This window comes from Lemur catta, chromosome 17 (genome assembly GCF_020740605.2).
Source record: "Lemur catta isolate mLemCat1 chromosome 17, mLemCat1.pri, whole genome shotgun sequence".
NCBI lineage: Eukaryota > Metazoa > Chordata > Mammalia > Primates > Lemuridae > Lemur > Lemur catta.
In genome coordinates, this window is record NC_059144.1 from 48,644,237 (window position 1) to 48,668,489 (window position 24,253).

The 24,253-nt window shown below is 32.6% G+C and overlaps 1 protein-coding gene across 3 annotated transcripts in view; it reads right to left on the minus strand.

Annotated features, from left to right (window-relative positions):
* SYCP2 (synaptonemal complex protein 2) overlaps positions 1 to 24,253 on the minus strand; it is a 61,868-nt gene that overhangs the window by 26,883 nt on the left and 10,732 nt on the right. For all 3 annotated transcript variants that reach the window (XM_045528450.1, XM_045528448.1, XM_045528449.1), the window contains 12 exons: positions 22,907 to 22,952; positions 22,264 to 22,359; positions 17,459 to 17,519; positions 10,700 to 10,848; positions 9,780 to 9,854; positions 8,475 to 8,621; positions 5,779 to 5,878; positions 4,633 to 4,790; positions 2,817 to 2,886; positions 2,468 to 2,525; positions 1,815 to 1,948; positions 1,242 to 1,675 (listed from right to left, as the gene is read on the minus strand). In XM_045528450.1, the coding sequence (XP_045384406.1) occupies positions 1,242 to 1,675; positions 1,815 to 1,948; positions 2,468 to 2,525; positions 2,817 to 2,886; positions 4,633 to 4,790; positions 5,779 to 5,878; positions 8,475 to 8,621; positions 9,780 to 9,854; positions 10,700 to 10,848; positions 17,459 to 17,519; positions 22,264 to 22,359; positions 22,907 to 22,952 (1,528 nt within the window). The remainder of the gene's footprint in view (positions 1 to 1,241; positions 1,676 to 1,814; positions 1,949 to 2,467; positions 2,526 to 2,816; positions 2,887 to 4,632; positions 4,791 to 5,778; positions 5,879 to 8,474; positions 8,622 to 9,779; positions 9,855 to 10,699; positions 10,849 to 17,458; positions 17,520 to 22,263; positions 22,360 to 22,906; positions 22,953 to 24,253) is intronic.

Genomic DNA, 24,253 nt, shown 5'->3' on the forward strand with positions numbered 1-24,253 from the left:
TTTTAAAAAATCAGAGTACAGCTGAGTAGAGATGACCAGGTATCTGTATTCCCAGTGTAAAGCAATGACTAGCTCAGGGAAATTCTGTGAAATGATTCTGAATTCCATAGGAAACAGTTTAAAATTAAAATTGAAGAACAGATCTATGTTTGGACAAAAAGAACCTCATTTCCCTTGGGACTGAGGGAATTAAATAGCAGCCAAGACTAGAAAGAGAAAATAACAACACACTAAGCAACCAAGAAAAAAAAGAACCCAAAAGGATATGGTTATAGAAGAAAACAGCCAAATTAGGCATAAAAGGTGAGTTGCAGGTTAAAAAATAAAAAGGAAATTGGCCAAGACAAATGAAATAATGTCTAATTATATACAACAACTAGAAATTATCTCTTAAGTATCATTTGCATACTGAAATGCCCGAATGTATCAACATTTTACACAAATTTAATTACTCAGGTACAATACTGTACAAGATAAAGTAAAAGCCTATGAAACCTAGATTTTAGAAAGAAAAAAAAGTAGATTGTATTATTGACAGTGGAAATGTATTCTGATTAAAACTTTCTTAATCTACATGACAGCAATGACAAAAGATTTATGATAACTGTTACAAAAGTAAAATTTTCTTCAGCGCAAGTATGGTGCCAAGTAGCCAAAAATAGAGATGTTCTACAGAGATGATTAATCTGAAGAAGAAAGTGGGGGCTCCAATAAGGATGATCAAGTTACAGCAAGATAGTCTCTTCCAAGCTATTTATACCCTTTCTTGCCAAACCTTATCAAGGTTAAATGCATTCATCCAAGAAATATTTGAGATGCTACTGTATGTAAAGCTGTGCTAGGCCATGCAGGAAAACAAATGCTAAATAAAACATAGTCCTTACTCTGCAATAGGTTACAGTCACAGAGGAAAGACACATAAAAAATAACCATTTATAAAAAAGGCAAAAATTAGAGAGGTACAAACAGTTCTATATGCATGTTAAAAACAACAGAGTCAGAGGAACCCAAATAGAATAGATAGGAACTGCAAGGTTCATTCTTTCTATACATATTTACATGATATGTGCCTTCTACTGTTCTATCAGGGCTGGGACTAGGCCAGGTATGGGAGTAGGAACTCACTCTCAGAGTCTAGGCTTTGAATTAAAGAACAAGAAATTAACATATGTTAAAATTTGCTGCAATCAAACTTCTTTCACTTTGTATTAGGCAGAAATCAAAACACACTGAAAGCTCACCGCTTTTTTTTGTTTCATATCCCAAGAATTCAGTTCAGAAGTCAATTCTTTCCCTGATTTTCTATGACATTTCTCATTTTTTCTAGGAGAAGAGCTTTTATCACAAATAGCAGTATTCATATCTTTTGACAATATATATTTCTTCCTGTATATCAGTGATTCTTCAACTGTCTTATTTAGGAGAACTGATTTATAAGTAGTTTCAGATTCAATATGCCAATCATTCTGCTTGGTATTTTCAGTATTTTTCTCCTCCGAATATTTAAGATGATTTTGTTGTTGACTGTTTCTTTTGCAAACTTCTGCTTCTGCTTTTTTTATTTTATTATAGTCCATTATTTCTTTCTTATATTTCACTTTCTCTGTTTCTTCAGAATTATCGGATATCGAAGAGGATGATTTTTGTTTAGTAAGTTTTTTGTTGATAACAATATCTAGTGGGAAAATAAGAGATGAATTCTTATTAAATAAATTTACATGTAAAATTTGTTGAAATGAAAAATGCTTATTAGACATTTGAGGAAATTAATATTCCCCTAAACTATTACATACAAACAAAACTGTATGTTTCACCTTGATTAAATGTCTCTCCTGATGAAGTACTTGCTCTTTGGTTATTAGACAGTTCAATATTTTTTACAGGTGTCCAACATGCCCAGTTGGAGTGCATTTTATTTCCACAGATGTTGTCTAAAACACCAGGTAATCTAGAAAATGATTTCATTTGTTTAATATATTACAAAACATTTGCCTATGACTCTAAGACCTTGATTTTTAATTTAATCAATGTTTGCTGAAAGCAACGTGTCAAATATAGAAATATTTTCATGTCGTTACAAAAATTAAAATTATATAATTGATCACATTAAAGAATATTAGGAGAGAGTCCAGCATTGCTACTACTTTGATATCTACCCTAAACACGTCTTACATATTTTACATGTTCTACTATGTACTTAAACTAAGTTAAATTTCTTCACATTCATACTATATTATTTAAAAAAATCTCATTCATTTTAAGTCTCTCACCTTGAAAAGAGTTAGGTTGGTTGACATGGAAAAAAACGTATAGACTATTCCCCATGTCACTGTCATAATATTTGAGAGATGATTAATGCTATAACTAATACTACATTTTAATAATATAAAGTCCTTTTCCTTCAAATCTGTTATATCTAATAATATTAATATACGTTAAATGATTTGATAGATTTTCTCCTACTTACACAGGTTTATCTATTTTTTCCACTGCCTGTGAATCAGATACAGTATCCTGGAGTTCATCTAAATAAAATAAAGATTATCATATTTTCATTTTGTCATGCATTTGGCAGGGTAAAATGGGAGTTAGTATAGAATTCTATGAAGATTCACATATTGGGATGCCTCCTCTCTCCCAGACCCAAACTTCTTGGGAATAGAGATTATATTAATATATTTCCTTGCAATCTCAAAAATTCCTTGCACAAAGCCAAACACATTCTTTATAAATCTTTTTCAAATCAACAAAAGCCAGTGGGGTTAAAGAGAAGTATATATTTTTTAAAGTGACTAAAATTATCAAAAGGTACTTACTACAACTTTGGTTTAGGAATTCAGTGTTCTTATTTTCTGTCTTTTCTACAACTGTAGCAATTTTGATATGCTATAAACAGAAAACATGTTCATATAAACTTGAATTAAGGCATTCTATGAAAACAACTTTTAAAAGTCAGAGTATTAAGGTCTCAATCTTTTAAAATAGATTTGCTTTGCTATGAAAAGTTGAATAATATTCATATCTATTTCATAAATGTTATGCCAATTTTAGAATATTGCTTATCCTAAAACACAAGAATATAACTTTCTCTGCAGACAAGGAGGCAAGAGTCCACAAGCTTTCTGATCCCATCCATAGCCAGCATAATACAATTTTCATCAGTTACTGATGATTTCTAGAACATCCATGGCACATCTCCTACTGCTGTGATCACATAGTCTGCATCTGTCATTTCATTAAACTATACAGGAGAGTTGGAAATTATGAAGTATTATTTTTCAAGTTTTAACTATTGCGGAGGTAACTTCTTGCCTGCAGTAAGCTTCTGTTTTTCCATTGCCACAGATACTTAACCTAGATCAAATAAAAATCTGCCATCACTATCATAAAAATATACCTTCTAATCTAAAATATCCTGGCTGTCTTTCTTAATCTAGCCAGTGGTTCTCCAAACTGGGAGGGGAGCAGTTACAGAAATATGCAGGTGTTTTGGGTTGTCACAATGGAGGGGTTCTCCTGACAATAGGTAAGCACAGTCCTAGGTAGAATGTTTATTATCCTAAAACATTTAGAACTACGCTGCACATCTAAAAAACAGTGCTCTTATTAAGAAACACTTAGCTAGACAATTTGAACCATTACTTTGAGTATTTTTTCCTAGTATCTTCAACTCTCATACCCTTTATCTTTCTGCCACATACTCATTTAAATTGAAAAAGTCTACCATCTGCTCTTTTTTTTTTTTTACTCTAATACCAAAGTTACTAAAGCTTTGAGAAAACTGCACATATTTTATGAACTAATGACAAAAAATTCAGTCTTAAATTTTAACTGGGTCCTCAGGATGGTCTAACATTTATACTTATTCTTAGGTCTCTCCATTACTTCTCAGTAGCTATTCCAAATCTTTAACATGTCCGTGAGCCCTCGATTTCAACAGATCCTCATGAAAAACCTCACACTCCAGAGAAAACAAAAGCTATTAAAAGTGTTCCTCATCTAGAAACTTATCTGTATCCCTGATCACCTCCCGTTTCTCCAAGATATTTTTTCTTATCCAGTCCCGGCTCAGTCCCTTCAACTATCTGGAATGAAGGCCCTTTTCCTCAATATCCACTGGACTAACCCCTCTTTATCTACTTAAAAAATATCTCTTGATCTTTGCCCTCCTTGTCCAGCTATGACTGGGGTCCTATTTGTATTCTATAAGTACATCTGAGAACACTTATACTACATTGTAATTATCTTATTAATTTGTCTAATTCCCATGCTAGACTTTGAGATACTTTAAGGACAGAGTCCATTTGTATTTCACATTCCTATACCAGAGCCTTTGCCATAGCAGTCACTAATTTGTATAATAACCTAAAGAATTGTGGCAAGTCCATTTCTCCTACCACATGTGTAAATTAGAGTTACGGAGAATGAATATTCATAAGTTTTATTGTAAGCACAGTAAATGAGGCATATGCCAAAAAGGACCCTACTTTCAAGGACAATAAATGATCCCTGAAAAAAAAGTAATGCTTTAAACAAAGTGAGACACTTACTGCTTGCAAAATAAGTTACCTCGATATATATATTTCTACAATAATTTAAAAAAATTATTAAATACTTTCAAAGTAAAGTTACTTTGTCTCTGTTATCTCTTCTCTTTCTTCCTTCAGATGGTCTAGATTTAAGCGATACAGCATTATTCACTTCATTTTCCAATGTTTTAGAAACAGCAGATTTTTCTGCAGAATTCATCATTTGCAGTGGTGGTTTATTTCTTCCTTTTCGTGGTGTTGCTTAAAAAAAGGACAAAGAATAGCTAGATTTTTTTAAATTATTGCTATTACTGAGGTACTTTTCATATGAAGAAAGTAAGAAAGGGAGGTTCTAAGATGGTTCCCAGGTTTCTAATTTAGATAAATAAGTGAGTATAGATGCCATTTACTAAGAAAAAAATGGAGGAAAAAATTAGCCAGGCATGGTGGCACATGCCTGTAGTCCCAGCTACTCAGGAGGCTGAGGCAGGAGGATGGCTTGAGCCCAGGAGTTGGAGGCTGCAGTGAACTGTGATGACGCCACTGCACTCTAGCCTCGGGTGACATAGAGACTGTCTCAAAAAAAAAAAAAAAGTGGAGAAAAAATTGACAGGGAGGGTGGAAAGGTGAATTCAATTTTGTACCTATTAAGTTTGAGGAGCTTAGTAGGCAACTCGGTTTTTGGAACAGAAGGTAAATATTAAATTTTCATAAAGACTAAATAAGACTTTATTTAAAGCAACTAGTATAGAGTATCAGATTTTGTATTTTTAAACTTTTATTTAGCTCTTAGTATGTACCAGGCACTACCTAAATATTTGACAAGATTCCTTATTGAATGAATAATTTTTATTTAATCCTTTAAACAACTTGATGAGGTCGATACTTTTTTCCACTTTATAGAAAAGAAATTTGGTTTTAAACTTATCTAGAGGATAATATGTATAAAGTACAAACCCAGGAGTGGGGAACTAAGCAGCCTGATTAATTTGATATTTAACCAGTATGTTATGCTGCCTCCTGCTTAAATTATGATACATTATTAATGCTTAATATTTTGAACACTGTTTATACATCAATACCCATTATACTTTTCTTCCCATTAGAATACATTAATGGTTCATATTTTAATCCATTTTATAGCCCCAACTTATCCTCTATGTAAATTATTTCCAGAATTTTCCTGAATTAAAATGCCTCATTTACAATATAATACTTGTTAGAAATCTTTTAGGATTATAAAACTTACTTGTGTTGGTTAAAAGTAGTGGACTTCTCTCAGTGTATCTTTGTGCACCAGTCAGAATCATTGATGCTTCAGACATTTTTCTTTTGCTAGGAGTAATTACCTTAAACCATGATGAGAAAAACCACAGTAAACACATTCTTTTTGAAGTTAAATATCCTACAGTTTTACACATAACATTTTGCCTTGGCTACATGGAAAAGATATAGGGTTTTTAATTAACAATAATATCCAGAAAATTCTGTTTTAGGCTGACTTGAAAGATTTTATCCTCATATTTGGTATTGAATAAGTACCCAAAACAAAAAATACTTCAAAAAACTATAGAATATCCAGACTTATGAAGTACAGTACCTTTGTATGCTAGCTGAAAATATTTTATTGATATTGAGTTTATCTAGTTAATCATAGCTTGAAATTTCCTATTATATTTTATAAGAGTGACATTTGAATACATATTTATGTAAAATTATTTTCAATGTTTTCATAATGTTAAGCATTCTTCAAAATTGTCACACATTTTTGAAAAGTTCATTAATAACCTGTGAAGACTAAACTGAAGTAGTTACAGGAATTCAGAGATTCACTAGCACATAGGCTAGTGGTTCCAATAAGGTCTATATTTTCCCACATCATCCCACAGTGATTTATAAGGGTGACAGAAGTAGATAACAGAGGCAGGGGCTAAAGGAGATAGGAGTTTCAGGAAGTGCCACAGAAAGGAATAGATGGTGACATACTGTATATAAGCATTGGAGAGCTGTTTTTAAAAAGACACCTGCCCCTAAATTAGGAGGAAAAATGGAGTTGTGAGTAGGTGTGTATATGGGCTGTGGGGGAAGGGTAGGGAGAATAGAAGAAAAGGGAATTCTAAGATTAACCAGAAAACAAGCTTCTGAACCAGCAGATTCTTCTTAAGGAAATTAGTTTCTAGTGGTAGTATAGTGAATAGGATCTGAAAAGCTACCTATTCATATAAATGCCTCAAACAGTTCATCCTTACTGAAAACATAGTAGGTATTTAAAAATATTTCACTGTTTTTCAAACTTTGGTGTGCTTAAGACCTTTCCCAGAGTTTATGATTCAATAGGTTCTAGGTGGGGTCTAAGAATCTGCATTTTTAATAAACACTCAACATGATTCTGATATAAAGACACCAAAGATAGATTTTTGTGATCCAATTATCTAGGGGAAATAAAAGATGACATTTTTATTTTGAGGACACAAGACTAAAGAAAAAAACAGTAACATAAATATGCCAAAAATATGGAATAGCCTGTGAGAATTATAGTTACCTAAAGGTGAGAGATTAGCAAAAACTGAAATAATCAAGAAAAACTCCAGGAAAAAAAGTAAAAATGAAGCAAGAATTACAAATGTAAATATGCTTTAGGTGAGTAAAGGTAAAAAAAGAACAAACAAGGTAAATGAAGACCTAGAGGCAAGAATAAGCAAGGCATACAAAAAGACAGTGAGGCAAATGACCTTAATAGAGAGTATATACTACAGTTTTAATAGAAAGGGTAAAGTTATAGAAAGTCTCAGAACTAAGTCGAAATTTATTGAGTCAGCAAGATGAACACAGAGATCATGAAACTTTTTAATCAGAAAAATGCCATCAGGATACTTATATTTAAGAAAAATCACTGATATACCATAAGGGGTAGCTCACAAGATGAAGCAGCACTGATGTGAAAGATCAATGAGGAGGCTACTGAATTAACCCAGGTGTGTTGAGATAAGTAATGGTAGAAGAAGAAAGGAAAAAAGAATGTTAGAGATACTATGAAAGGATAGTCACTAGCATCTTGGTTTTAGAATTGTGGGAGAAAAGGCTGGAATCAATGTTGCTGCTAGAAAAAAATAATGGTAGTATTACTTAAGTATAGAGACAAATGCCGATTTGAAACAAAAGATAAAGTGTTTGAGCTTAGACTTCACGAAAGGCCTTGAGGAAACACCCAAGAGGAAATATTAGAAGGTAGAGTTGCCGCTATAGAACTTTGAAGAGAAGTCTGGTGCATTTTAAAAGCTCAAATTATGTACATAAAAGCAGCTCCCTAAAAGGGAGGCAAGAAGATACTCAGAAGGCTGGGTATCAGGCTTTTGGGTTTAGAGCAAACCTACAAGGAGATGGGGAGAGAAAGTATCTTTGATGTAGTAATAGAAGTAGGAAGAGAATTAGGATGATCAAAATAGAAATTGAAAGAGAGGACCTTAAGCAAGAGGACTATCAACAATGTCAAGTGTCACAGCAAGGTATGGAGAAAAAAAAAAGACTGAGAAATTGTTCTACTGGATGTGTGGCCTAGAGGACATCCTTCAGTGGAGGAAGAAGAAAAAAAAACCTAATACTTTTCTTTCCTCGTGCAAATAAACAGATTATAAATTTGTATTAGATATTACAGCAAAATGCAAAGATAGAACATAGAAGATAAATGCAAAAAAATTTTTCTTATGTATCTCTAACTTGTAATTTACAAATACAAAGTATAGTTTATTTGTCCTAACCCATACACATATAGACAATTTGCTAAGACATCACCTTTTGCTTGTATTTCTAAAAGGTGGGGCAAAACTCTAAAATGTAATTCATCAAGGCCATTAATATATAAATTCTAGTTGCTTCTTTCTCTACTTATATATAGCAATGATTTGATCCATAGTTTTATACGCAACTATTTTGATGCCACTTTACCTCAAGCTGACAATTTTTCCTATCCCCTTTATTACAGTTTTTGATATATTTTGGAGGGTTAGCAAATTCCTTTTGTGGGTTAGAGTTTTCTTTTAAACTAACAAGTTCCTCTTCGACTGGTGAGATTTGACTTTCTGGCACTAGAATCTGTTGGAAAATGTGAAAAAAAGTACTTAAAACTGCAAAAAATAGATATGGGTAACTGAGAATTATTATTACTTCCTTATTGCTATTCAAGAAGTCATTTATATGAAACAATATTTGCATGAGTTTGTACTAATTAAAATTATTGCCTTTAACCAAAGGATTCTTGTACAATGGGTGTCTTTGATGGAACAGTAATATTTCTCTCTTTGCAGTAGCCCATACAGAAAAACTATATCACCGCAAAAAGCTAAAAGAACTCTTATCATGTGAAATACCCACCAAAATGCCAGGCTACACATTCTAAATATCTTAAACATCTTCTGGTTAATAGCATTCATTTCAAAATTAAAACACCAGCTTCTGGTCCAAATGCTTTGGAGACATTCTTCATTTATTTATTTATGCATAATATTTTACATATTTATGGAATACATATAATATTTTGTTATATGCATAGAATGTGCAATTATAAATTCAGGATATTTGGAGTATCCATCACATTGAGACTTTATCATCTGTGTGTTGGAAATAATTCAAGTCTTCTCTTCTGGATACTTTGAAATATATAATAGACTGTTGTTAACTATAGTCACCCTACTCTGCTGTGGAACATTAGAACATATACCTTTGCTATGATCACGTTACTGCACCCCACCCTGGGCAACAGAGCAAGACCTCATCTCCTAAATAAATCAACGAATAAATATGATTTTTACAAAAAGAAAAAACAAAAAAAAACTGCAAAAAATAGAAGTTCTCAAAAATCACTGGATGTCATAATAAAGCTCCTACTTATCTCACATTTACAAAGGTCAACTCTTTCCCTCTTCTATCCATGTACTGTTACAGTTTTACAAAATGACCCAACAAAAAGTATCCACTTTTTCAAATGTTAATAGACATAAAACAGGTTTTGACATTAGTGAAAGGATGGACACATACTTTAATTTTTAAGTTACCAAACTGATACTAATAACTCTCTACTCTCTATACTGAAATTATTAATAACATGTTTAAAAGTCATATGTATTTTATGGGGGCACTGTTTATATTGAGACCGTTTGTTTTCTATATAATTCACCCTCATCAACTTTATTGCTGGTCTTTTATTTACAGTTAAACTTAAAATGAAGAAAATCAAGTAAGTCAGAGACATACCTGTGATCCACTTGCATCAAAAAGTATATGCACAGATGTTTTGGCAACTGAAATACTTTGTTTTCTGGTAAATTCCTAAAATTAAGTTAATTCAAAGGGATGTCATTTTCTTCATTTTCTGTCCAGTTTTCCCAATACCAGTTTGTTTCCACTTAATGCAATTTTTTCCTGTTTTCTTCTGAAATTGCCAAATTATCCCAAATCCTTACTTCACATAAATACTTTCTCAGAACACTTCAATTACTCCCCACTAACCACAATCTCTGTAGCTTGTCACTTTGTTCCCTGTACAAAGGTTCTTCACAAATATATTCTCTCATATTCTTTAATGTAAACCTTTTGCACTATTCAAACTTGTCAATAGAGTATCTTCCCAAAATGGCACAAAAATTATTACCTTAGATTTTCAGTTAAATATTTGGCTTATAATGTCTTCCACAATCCTGGAAAGTATCTTATCTAAATCCTATCTTCAACTCAAAGACCATTTTAAGCTCCATCTCCACAATGCTGCCTTACTTTCAAATCTCTTAATGAACATTCTCTTTCTTCAGCTTCTATAACTCATTTTGCCTATACCTATTTACTTCTTCTGAAGTATCATTTGTGTAATTCTCACAATGTTTAATATCTTAAAATAGTGCTTTTTCTCAATTTACTTTTTAAACAGCTGGCAGGAATTCATTAAATGTTTTGAGCAGCTGCTGCTAATTTTGTCATCTGAAATACTTTCTAACAGGTATCTCAAAGAATACGGCTAACAAGCTGGTAGCTACTCCACAGCACAAATTTAAAGAAATAACATCTATGTGTCGTTTTAAGAATTCTAAAATGGAATAAAAAAAGCAATGAAGCCTATAGCCCTAAACAGAGTTTCTAGAAATAGTAAATACATATTAAAAAGAGTTTAAAAAACTTACCCTATATTTATTTGCACCAAAAATTTTTTGAGTCACATTAGCGATTTCTAATGATGCATCAAAATACAAAAACAATTCTTTTCCTTCTTTTTTACTAATTTTTACAGTATTTTTCATAATTATGGTCAGCAGCTTCTTTGATTCTCTCACTGTACACAAACAAATCACTCTATTAGTTCATATCAATTTCTATGATACCACTCAATAAGTATACTATAAATACAAAAAGCATGCAGCATATTAATTAAAATTCAAACTCTAAGAATTGAAAAGTGTTTAAATTAATCAATTCTGGAACTAACTACCTATGTGAACAAATCAAGTCAATTTACCTGTTAGAATTTCAGTGTCCTGACCTATAAATTACAGGTTAATGCCATAACTAATAAGATAGAACCTCAAATAGGTTCTAGATTCTTAATAAAATATTCCTTGAACATATGAGAAAACTGTTATCTTCATTTTAAAAGGCAAACAAAAACAATAACTTTAATTCCATCCAATTACTATATTTCTAGGCATAGGCATCTATTCAAACATTTATACTAAATCCACAAATGTTATAAATATGTTGAAAGTAAATAATATTTGCTAAAAAATAAGCATCAGGAAATTGTGAGGTGAGATTTATTCCTTATCCTTGATGAATTTATCAATCCAGTAAAAAGAAAATATGCTAAGTGCCAACTTAAAAGAGGCGTTCACACTCTGTCCTTCTAAAAAGTTACCAAAAAATTACCGGGCACCCAATTAGTATGCCTGTATTATGGACTAAAGCCCCAGCACCAAGAGCCACCATGCTCCTGTCCTGCCTCTCTGGAAGGGCTCCTGTTGTTGGCTGAGATGACTCCACACTTGCCCCCAGTGTATACTTTTGGGCCAGAGGAAAACATCCTGAAGGAGAAAGACCACACAGGGTAGGCAAATTTATCTCTGCATCTGCCCTAAGGGACAAATGTCCCCAGAGGCTATAAAGTGTTCTGATTCTTCTGAGGCTTGCCCAACAGAAAATGTTTTATTTGCTTTTGTAAGTATAGGGTCATGAAAGTTCCACAGCAATGCCCTTTGAAGGTACCAAGAATTATTCATTACTTGAAGGTAGTGGTGACACAGTTTCAAACTCAAAGAGTGCTAGTAGTTTAAAAAAAAAAAAAAAAGTCATGTGAATTCAACAGTAATAAGTTTTCAGGTTTCAGAGATGAAAATTTAGGTGGCTTTAAAGATGGCAACGTTTCCTGTTATAATGATGAAGACTGAAACATTTATAATCCTTATGGATATTTTTGCTGATTGGTATATCCCTCTGATACACATTTGATTTTTATTCCTGCAGCCTGCCGTGAACTTATATTAAATGCAATGTTTGCTTTCGCTGCTTGTATGCACATGGTATTAGAGTTACTTCAAATTTATTATTTTGCTGAATGCTTTGTGCCTATCTGTACAAAACTGTCTACATATGTTGTGAATATCCACATATAAATCTGTTAATATTTGTTATATCTTATTGATTGCTTTGTTGAAGTTTCTGGTATTTGCTCTGACTGCCTGGACTATAGCATGGCTTCCTTTGCTTTTTAATTAGTTAGCAATATTACTGAGATACCAAAAAACCTCCTGTTTTGTTGCTTGCTATAATATCCAAGTGTTTATGGATATCAACATATCAAGATTTTATAACATATCTAGATACTTCCATGGGATTCCAGTATGTTATACTTATGTAAATATTATATGCTTTCTTATATAAAACCATTTTAAAAAACCTTTTAATCTACACTTAAAGAACTTAAATTTTTATAAAAGCATCCTCGTAAAATGAGTTACATATTGGCAAATGTATCTGGAAAATTAAGCTTTAAGTTGTATCATTAAATATATGACAATAACTTTTCATCCAATTACATGAACCTAGATTTGGTGAGATGGAAAAGACAACTTTATCAGGAAGTGATGGCAATGATTAACATGAATCACTTCAAGTTAAGGAAACAAAACAAAGAGAGAAAATAGATTCAAAAGATATTAAGGGGCAGAAATGAATAAACATGGAAAGTGATTAATTAGGGGAGAGAAAAAAGTCAAAAATGGCTTCTATATTTTGGGAACCTGACAGATTATTATCCCATTTGTCAAGATAGAAATAGAGGAGGTGCTCTCTTTAAAGTATGGTTTCAGATATGGGTTTTAGATATTTGTGAAAATATCCAAGTGGAATGGGGTTATTCACACCTGCATCTAGGGCTAAGCTGAGAAATTTTTTTTAATGAATTAAAAAAATAAAGTGTGGTCAACAGTGACAAATGTGAGAGAAGGGTCAATATAAGGACTAAAGTGAGTGCACTGATTTTAATTATTTATTATCAAACAGTTAATTGTTATCTTGATATCTCAAATTTCAGTGAAGTAAGGATATAAAACACAATGTATTAAGAACAAGAATGAATAGGAGAAAAGGATTAGTAAGAACTGTTCTTTCAAATTGTCTATGAAAGAAAAAAAGATAGCTAAAGGAAGACATAAGATCCAAGTAGGCTTTTGGTTTTAGGATGTAGACAATTTGAGCCCATTTATCTGCTTAGAGAAAAGAGCTATTGAGAGAGAGGAAGAAGATAAAAGAAACATGAATTGATGGAACAAAGACCTAGAGAATTTGAATGAAGAACTCAGAGAAATTAGCCTTCAACAAGAGAAGACATCTCTTCCATTTACAAGGAGAGATAAATGAGGATACAGATGCAAAAATGTTTGGAGATGGAGGATCTGAAGGTCCAAAACTAATAGGGATTCTTACCTGAAAAAATCATGTTTTTCTGAATTATCACAGTGAAAGAAAAAAGCAAGGCTCTTAAGGATGGTTATAAAAATTTAAAATAGCTGCTGTTAGAGAACTGGATAGGGGAGGTGACCATGGACATGGAATAAATGCCAAGTAGCAATGAGAGAGACTCCAAAGTTGTAAGTTGGAGACTTTCACTTCTGGGTAAAATGTAGTATATTGTGGCAGGCCAATATCCTGCTTACAAAAAGAAAAGAAAGAAACAGAAAAAAATCAGAATTAAAAAATCATATGTTTAAAGGTGTCAGAGAGCTGTGAAAGTAACAAGATCTCTGGCCTTTTTTTCTCTAGGGGCATTTGTCAATTTTGGGTGTAGGCTTAGGAAAAGAATCTCTGCTGGAACAAAGACTAACTAGCAAGTATTGAGTGATCAATAGGGCCTGAAGAAACAAATATGAAAGTTAGAGGCTTTAAAGGCATGACTCATTTTCTCTTCTTTCTTGGGCAGGACAAGGAGCTGGATTAGAGCTGCTAAAAGGCAGAGTTAACTCTCTAATAGTCTCGTGGGCTTAGTCTGACACACGTACCAGCCTCAGGCACATACTCAGTTTCCCCCTCCAAACATCTGCCAGAGTTTGGGCTGAGTGGAGTGAGAGGCTGGAGAGCTGGGCTGGAATCCTATAAAAGGCAGAACTATCTTTCACAGCCTCTTGGGATCAGAAGACAGAAACCTAACAAGTTCATAACAGACTGGAATGATCACACCTGAGGAACAGAGGAAACCAAGACAGAAAGTCTACTAAAACTAGAACCAAACATGAATCAGCATCCATGATCGGATTTAAATGATCAGTCCTTTATCCTCTCTGCCTAAGACGACAAAAAGAAGAAACATCCTCTGGTGGAAGACCATCTGGAAGCCTCTATAGTTCTTTATATGGATTGTCTATCATAAAATTACTCGACATGCAAAGCGACAATATATTACTGACCAAGAGAGGAAAACAGACCTTAGAATAACACCTACAGATGATTCAGATATTATGATTAGTAAACATGACATAGGCTTTAAAATAACCACAGCATGCTAAATAAGAACAAAGTAGGGGGAAATGAATTATTTTAGCCAATAATTCTATGAAATCTGTTATAAGAAACTTAAAACATAGAGAGCATATATGAAAAACTGTCACTATGAAATATTTCATGGTGAGAAAAATGAATGCCCCCCCCAACATCAGGGAGTAGGCAAAAATTCTGCTGTCATAATTACTATTAACATTATAACTGAAAGTTCTAGCTAATGCAATAAAGCAAGAAGGTAGGACTGACCATGGCAAGAATGTAGAACAACTGAAACTCTTATACACTGATAGTGAAAATGTACAATAGCAAAATCACTTTAGACAACATTTTAGAAGTTTCTTCCAAAGGTAAATATATACCCATGGTCTGACCCAACCACTGCACACCTCAGTATTTACCCAAGAGAAATAAAAGCATATATACACACAGGTAAGTAGCTATACATGAATATTTACAGTTTTATAACAGCTAAAAAACTGGGAACATTCCAAATGCCCATCAACAGGTGAATGGGTAAACAAATTGAAGGATATTCATACAATAGAATACCACCCAGAAATAAAAAGAACTATTAATGCATGCAAGATGGTTGAATCTAAAAAAAAAGTGTTCTAAAAGAAAGTAGCCTGACCAAAACTATATACTATATGATTCCATTTATATCAATTCTAGAAAATGTAAATATATCCATGGTAAAGAAAACATCAGTGATTGCCTGGGGGTAGAGTAGGTGGAATAGCAGAAGGGATAGATTAAAAGGAGCATAAAGAACTTTTTGGGGTGATAGATATGTTTATTAACTTGATAGCCATGATGGTTTCATGTATGTGTCTGTGTCTGTGTATATATGTGTGTGTATACATATATATATATATAAACGTGAAGACTCATCAATTTCCTCAACCTGATTAACTATAAAAAACCTTCAGCTAACATCATGCTTATGGTAAAATTATGAATGTTTTTCCATAAGCCAAGGCAGGAAGTAGGCAAAGATGTCTACACTTTTACTACTTCTATTCAATTTTGTATTGGAGGTTCTATCCATTGCAATAAAGTAAAAAAAGGAAGGGAAGAAGGAAGAAAAGGACAGACAGAGTGCATAAGGATCAGAAAGGAAAAAGTAAAACTATATCTCTGTTTGCAGATCCCATGAATGACTGCCTAGAATATCCTCAGGAATCCACACTACAACTACTAAAACTAAACAGTATACTTGGGGCAAGGGTGTAAGATACAAGGAAAATATGCAAAAAAAAAAAATCAGTTGTATTTTATACACACCAGTAGACGATATTTGGAAATAAAATTAAATATCAATTCTATTTACACTCATAAAGACTAAATACTTGGGAATAAATTCATCAGAAGATGTGCAATACAGGTAAATTACAAATAATCTCTAAGCAAACATATCCAATAAAAACCAAAGCAAGCCAGACAGAGAAGACTGGAATAAATAATCTTTCAATATAAAGACACAGATGTACATCCACAAGAAACAGCAGCAAACAGGGAACCATGACCTATAAAACACTGAGAGAAATCAAAGGCCTAAATAAATGGAGAGAGACACCAGGTTTATGGACTGAAATAGTTACTATTGCTAACATGTTATTTCTCCCCATTCAGATCTACAATCTCAATCATAATTCCAACAGGCTTTTTGAAGCAACTGACAAACCAATTCTAAAATTTATATGGAAGTTCAAAAGACCTAGAATATCCAAAACAATCTTAAACGAACCCACAATGTTGGAAGACTTATACTAGCTAACTTCAAGACTAATCATAAGTTTACAATAATCAAAACAGTGTGGTACTGGAATAATAAATGATAAGTAGATCAATGAGCAGATTAGGGCACCAAGAAATAGACCTGCTCTTATAGAGTTATACAATTTTCAACAAAGGAACCAAACAAATACAGTCGAGAAATGAAAGCCTTTTCAGCAATAATCCTTAAATAACTGAATGTCCGTATATAAAATGAACCTCTAATCCCTGTATCACACCAAAATCAAATATTAGTTTGAGATGGATAATTCTAAGCATAAAAACTAAAACTATAAAGTTTTTATAAAAAAATAAAAGAACATCTTTGTGACTTAGGAGTAGGCAAAAAGTTCTTAGGTCACAGAGAGCAATAACCATAAAAAATTAATAAAGTAGATTTCAAATTTTAAAACTTCTGTTCACCAAAGACACCATTAAGAAAATAAATAAGGAAAATACAGACTGGGAGAAAATACAGAACACGTATCTATCTGTCAAAAGATTGGTATCCAGGATACGTTTGCACTCCTAAAACTAAAAGAAAAAAAAAAAAAGACTATCCAATAAAAAAATGGACAAAATATTTAAACAAATACTTTACAGAGGAAGATATAAAAATGGCCAATAGCACGTGAAAAAGTGCTCAATATCACCTGTCATTAGGAAAATGCAAATAAACATCATAATGAAATAGATGACATGTCTATTGAGATGATTAAAATATGTCTTAATATCCGATTTTGTAATAGTTCCAGTCTGCTAACTTATATGATTTTGTCCAACATTGTTATGCAATTCCAGTTATAGGAGTGGAGAAAACAGATGTTTGGATTTAAACAAATGGGATGGAAGGGCAAGGGCCTTGAACATATTGCCCAGAGAGTGGTCAAACTCATTGGTCATGGGTTCTAGACTAGGTAAGGAAGGAAATAAGTATGGGAGAGAGCTGGGAAATTGCAGGGGAAAACTCAGAGTTAAGGAATTTGATGCATTTATTAAGTGAATATCTGAAAATGTTGATTTTGCCTTCATTAGTCCATTTTGTTATCTCAGAGAGGATGCAACTTCTATTTCACATAACAATCAAGAAGATAATTGTAAGAAAACAAGTTTAATACCTTCAATGCTGTATATTTGTACTTTTTCCTCAGGCACAGTAACTGCTTCCCACTGATGATCCTTAAATTTAAAAACAGGTTTTGGCCATAAATAAATAATAATTTATTCATGATTTAAAGCCTCTTTTAGCATCAATTTTTATGTTGTTCAAACTATAAAGGTTTTTTTAAACCAAATATCACTAAGTAATCAATTTATATAACATTTTTGCTCCATAAACTACATATTATACATGTCACATTTAATCTACTTATTTACTCTTAAAAGGAAATGATAGTGTTGACAGTTTCCTATTCTTAGCCAAAAAAAGAATGACTATCCACTAATATTAGAAGATATCCTTTTTAAAAATGTTACCAAATCCTTTTGTTTTTCCTCTGAAATATTTTATGAAATCCTACTCATTCCTCAATTCCCACTACTACCTAATTCCATGTCCTGTAACCACAATACTCATTGATTGTCCTTTTATCAAGCATTGAATGCACATGAATAATAACCTAAAATGTTTCCCTTCTAAGTACTTTCATTAAAAAGTTGTATAACTGAATAAAATGGTATTGAATTTATGAAGTTATAGTAGAAACTAGATACCATTCCTAAAAAATGGGACCCTAAAGCTTTCCCCAAAGCTTTGAGCAGCTCATATTTCTGTGTGTAAAAAACTTGTTCCCTTGAGGAATATGCCAGCTGTCATACTTCACCTCTAGTGATTGTAATAATCTATCAACTTCAAAATGACTCTTCCTCATATACTGAGGCATCTGGGTTCACTGCCTTCCTTTTTAATAGTATATACATATAATGGAAATTTTCAAACAGATTAAAGTAGAAATCATAGTATAACAAACTCTTACGCAGCTTCAACAGTAACCCATATGTTGTAGCAATCTTATTCCATTATACTCCTTCCTCCTGACTTCAACTTTTTCCTTCAATCTCTTCCTCTGTCCCTAATCATCAATTTTAAAAAGTTCTTATCCTTAAAATAAAGTACCTAACAAAACCCCTTTCCTCTTGAATCCACATCTCACTCTAAGCTACTACTATGTTCTTTCTCTTAACTTGATGTATTTACTTTCTCAACAAATATTTCAGCTTTCCAGGGATACCTAAAGTCTCACCACTTAAGTGAAATTGCTCTTTCATCATGGGTCAGCACTTTTTCTATTTAACCCCCCTCCCCCAGAAATATGTGACAGTGTTGATCACTTCCTCTTATAAAAATTCTTCCCTTGTCTTCCATAACACTATACCCCTTAATTTGTTCTCTTTTGGCTGATTCTTCAGGTATCCTTCTGGCTAGAGTCTTTTACCTATCCTGTAGAAATTTGTGTTTTCACAGGTCTTTCATCTAGGCACTCATTAAACCCATGGTTTTATTTGTAATCTATATACAGATAGCTTCTATATCTCCAGTTCAGCTTGTACCTAGCTTCATACCAACATATACAACTACCTACTAGATATCTTCAGATGAATATACTACAAGCATCTCCAAATCAATACATTTAAAGCTGAACTCATCATCCTTCCCCTACAAAATGTATCCTCCTGTGACAGCATCCCCATCCATCTAGTTATCCAAGTTTTATTAATCCTTCCTTTTTTTAAAAAAACTACAGATCACCAAGTTTGCTGAATTCTACCTGTTCAAGTTTTTCTGGAATCTATCCATTTCCATCCATCCCCATTATCCCTTCCCAAAACCATGTTACCATGTTGATTTCTCACCTGGATTATTACAAAAAGCCTCATAATGGTCACTGGTCATTTCCCTTTTTAATCCATTCTCCTCACTATATATTAATCCGCTTTTCCTACCAGGGGATCTTTTACACAAATGTGTTTCCCAGTGCCTAGCATTTATCTGGCACATAGTTAAGTTCTCAATATTCACTGAATTGATGTTACCTCTTACTTATAAATCATTCTTTGGCTCTACACTACCTATTTCCTTCTAATTGCCTATGAACTCTATGTATCTTTCAGTTCTTTCAATATTCTGCTTATTCATTCTTGCAAAAAAATATGAGCTCTTGAATAGCTATAAACAAAAAAAGAGTAGGTCCCTGATCTCATTAATCTTATACTCTATGCAGGAAAGCATACAACAAACATATGCAAAATGATTATAAATAGCAATAACTACTATAAAGGAAATAAAACAGGACAATGTAATATAACATAGCTGTGAATCTACTTCATATTGAGTGCCCAGAGAATATCTCTATAAAAAGAGGTAACATTTGTGCTGATATCTAAATGAGAAAGAACTAAAATGCAAGAATCTTGAGATGTTCTAGGCCAGGGAACTAGGAAGTAGAAAGATCAGAGATAGGCATGATCTGTGTTAGACAAATAGAAAAAAAAATGAATGTGGCTGGAACATAGTAATCACAGAGAATGCATGAGATTATCAGAGAAACAGCCAGAAGCCAGGTCATAAAAAGTTTTGTATGCTACGTCAAAGACAATGGGTTTAAGCAGCCACTATTTGGAGCATGGCTTCTAAAGAGAGCAAGAGGAAATACAGGCAGTACATACTACAACTATAGGAATTCAGAAGAGAGATGCTTCTGAATATATTTTTGGAAAGAAGAATCCCCCAACGTCCTGATCAGTGTCTGGAACACAGTAGGCATTTAACATTTATAAATGCTTTTTATACTTTACCTATCATGTATAATGCTGTAGTATAATAGCTTATTTTCTTGTCTAAATGAAGCAGGGATGGGGAACCTGTGGCCTTAAAGGCCACATGCGGCCCTCCAGATCCCCAAGTGCGGCCCCTCAACCAAATCCAAACTTCTCACAGAACAAATCCCTTTATTAAAGGATTTGTTCTGTAAAATTTGCCTTTAGTCAAAAGGCTGCACTCAAAGATCCAGAAGGCCACAGGTAGCCCTGAGGCCTGCTTGATTTAGACAAGAAAATAAGCTATTATACTACAGCATTATACATGATAGGTAAAGTATAAAAAGCATTTATAAATGTTAAATGCCTACTGTGTTCCAGACACTGATCAGGACGTTGGGGGATTCTTCTTTCCAAAAATATATTCAGAAGCATCTCTCTTCTGAATTCCTATAGTTGTAGTATGTACTGCCTGTATTCCCTCTTGTTCTCTCTAGAAGCCATGCTCCAAATAGTGGCTGCTTAAACCCGTTCTCTTTGACATAGCATACAAAGCTTTTTATGACCTGGCTTCTGGCTGTTTCTCTGATAATCTCATGCATTCTCTGTGATTACTATGTTCCAGCCACATTTTTTTTTTTCTATTTGTCTAACACAGATCATGCCTATCTCAGATCTTTCTACTTCCTAGTTCTTCTGCCTACAACATCTCCTCAAGATCCTTGCATTTTAGTTCTTTCTCATTTAGATATCAGCACAAATGTTACCTCTTTGGGCACTCAATATGAAGTACACTCACTGATATGTTATATTACATTGATCTGTTTTATTACCTTTATAGTAGTCATTGCTATTTAACATCAATACTATTCTCTTCCTCCAAAATGAAATTCTAGTTCCTCAAAGAAAATTCAGGTAAAAATACTCCTACAAACCCTGCAGGAGAAACACACTAATAAAAACTGTCAATATGCCTGAGAAGCAGTGCTTGTCATCAGAACTCAATTTTCATTAGGCATTCTAAGAACGTACTCTAAAATAAAGAGAAATAAAGGTATGGTGAAATCCTAAGAGGTATTCTGTTAATGTTCACCTATAAAGAGTTTACCTGGAACAAAAAGCATAATTATATAAGAAATAGAGTAAGACTAAAGCCTTATTTTATAACATCACCAGCTACAACCAGATTAGTAAATGCTGACCAACTCTAATTCAGATTTTGGCTAAGTGATTACACAGTTTGAGCTAAGTATGCCAATGCACCAAATATGAGGTGGCAGCTATTAAGAAACAATGACTCAAGGATGTTCATTCAGTAGAAAACATGCCACCTGTTTGGAATTTTTAAGCACAGCTACAATTTGGCATAGAAAGAAAAGAACTAAAAATCACTCCTAAATGCTGCTGTAAGAATCAATTCCTCATTATTTTCAAAGAGAAGATTTTATAAATGAATAAGACTATTTGTCATTATCTGTTAATGTTATCTTTAAAGAGTGGCTCATGTGAATTAATTATTGTCTTTTCTAAAGTCAATTCACTTTCTTCATGTGAATATATAATTTTATCTGCCATTAATTAACAAGTAATTTATTTCTGAAAAGCTTATGTTAAAAAATTAGTATTAAAATTTAGCATTGTTTTGTTATAATTAAACATCAGAAATAATTTTCATTTCTAATTAACTTAGGTTACCATGCTAATTAAAACTACTAGAACACTGAAATCTATTAAAAGAATGGCTAGAAAAAACTATACAAAGAAATCCACATTCTTTTTATTTTTCCAAGATTTACCCAGTCCACTTTATTCAATGTCCAGATAACAAACGTAAACAATATAATATTAGGTAACATAGTGGAACATAACATTACTAAGGAGCTTTTTTGCAGAGGCTTTAAGCTTCAGTTAATTTGAAAAATATTGCTTCCATAAGTTATAATTTTATTCTTCTTCTTCTTTTTTTTATTTCAGATTATGGGGGTACAAAAGCTCAGGTTATATATATTGCCCATGTCCCGCCCATCCCCCTGAGTCAGAGCCTCAAGCGTGTCCATTCCCCAGACAGTGCGCCTGGTACTCACTACGTAGTCACATTCTTAAAGTGAATTTAAAAATTTTATATATACATATACACATAGACTAATACTGAGGGAATAAAGCTTACATCGTTATCTTCAGCAACATAGAATGATAGAGTCTGGCTTCCAAGATTAAAATCAATCCAAAATTCCTCAAGTTTTTCATCTGATGGTATTTGCAGCTAATAAAACAAACATAAAACTAGTATATACTAATGCTTTTAAAAATAACAGAAAATTAAGTTACATCTGTGGCTAAATCTTTTTTAAAGGAAAAATTATAGGTAGAAGATGAGGGAAGAGAAAGAACAGACAAGTATAACATTTAGATAAATTTAGAAACAATCAAAAGAAATGCTACTTTAATATTTTACACAAAATTGGCTAACTTCAAGAAATCACAAATATTCCAAGTGATAATAAAGAATAAAAATGTTAGTTTGAACATATTTATAAATAATTAATAATGGGATCAATAAGGAAACAGGACAAAATTTGGATAACTACAGCCTTTATATTTCAGTTATTCTTAGCTATGTATGGATAGGCAGTTTCATGAAATTTCTCCTGGTGTCACTGTCTGATACAGTATACCAGACCAGCTGTATTTGTGATCTATTCGTGGCTATTTTTAACATTCTTATCACAATTTTTAACTCATTAATTTACTTAATCCTTGCATTAAAATCCATCCAATAACTAAAATAATGTGCTAAATTGAAAACTTACCTCATATTTATCAAGAAATGCTGATAAACAAGGAAATGTAAAGACCCTGAAATAAAATAGTTTGAGAAAAAATTAATAAGCCTTCATAGCATAATCTTGTCCAACCATAAAAATTATGCCTAGAATCAAAAGGAAATCAGGTAATGGTAATAAAAGTTTGAATAAAATACTACAATCTTTAATATACTTCTTTAAAATAAGTGTTTAATGGAAATTTGTTTATATAGAGAAAAGCTTATTACTTTAAGGATACTACTCAACCTACTATTTTGACTAAAGTGCACCAAATTTTTTTGTGTGCTGTCAAATATGAGCAGAGATTCCTAACGGAGTTTATACTATTAATACAACTGAAGTTTCTGTAGTACTTAGGTAGGAAAAGGAGACAATAAGTGAGTAATTCTGTTAATACAAACAGCTAAATTCATAGTGCTTTCTTGGTCAGATACTATTTTGAATACTTAGCATACTATGATCTCATTTAATCTTTACAACAAACCTGTGAGGTTGGTACTGTTACTGAACACCTAAGGAAACTGGGGTATGTACAGTTAAATAATTTGCTCAATGTTAGAACAGGAAGAAGGGAACCTATCACTCAAACCCAGGCACTATGACTCCCTGCACTTAATCCTCACCCTATCTTTCATTTCCTTAGTAAGTAAATGTGAACTTATTCATCCAATAAATGTGTTATGAACATCTATAAGGTGACAAGCATTGCGAATACTCTGTTATGTCATATACATTAACTGCCATGAGAGTTGCATTTCACTCACTCTAGTTTTGACCCCAGGGCTGCGTGAAGCACATATAAACTCATCTTGTTGATGTTCTTATTGTTACAATATTGACAATTTAATTCTAAAAATATGGATTAAATAAATAGAAGTCAATAAATTTCACTTTTCCATTTATGTTTACCTTTAAATTACACTTAAAGTTTTTATTCTATTTTCATAATAAAACACTGTGGCCCCAAGGAAATTTTTCTATTTCTTTTGTGTGACAATGTGTTAAAAAACTGATAAAAATTTATATCATGTATCCTTTATTCAGAAAGATCATACTTGTAGTATGTTAATTACAAAGAAAGATGACTTGTTTGCTATATATGTTCGTTTCAGTATGTGTATGAAGGAGGCAATTCAAGTAATATACGTGTCTAGATTTTTATTTCTCCTCAAACACTAAATAACAATGTATATGCAACTCAGAAATATAGAAAATCAATTTTGGATAAAGTTATTAATTAATATGAATTAAATAAAAATGAACTTTTTCCTCTAAAAAGTACAAAGCAAAACAAGGCCATTGAAATATTATTTCAGACTTCCAGTGAAGTAA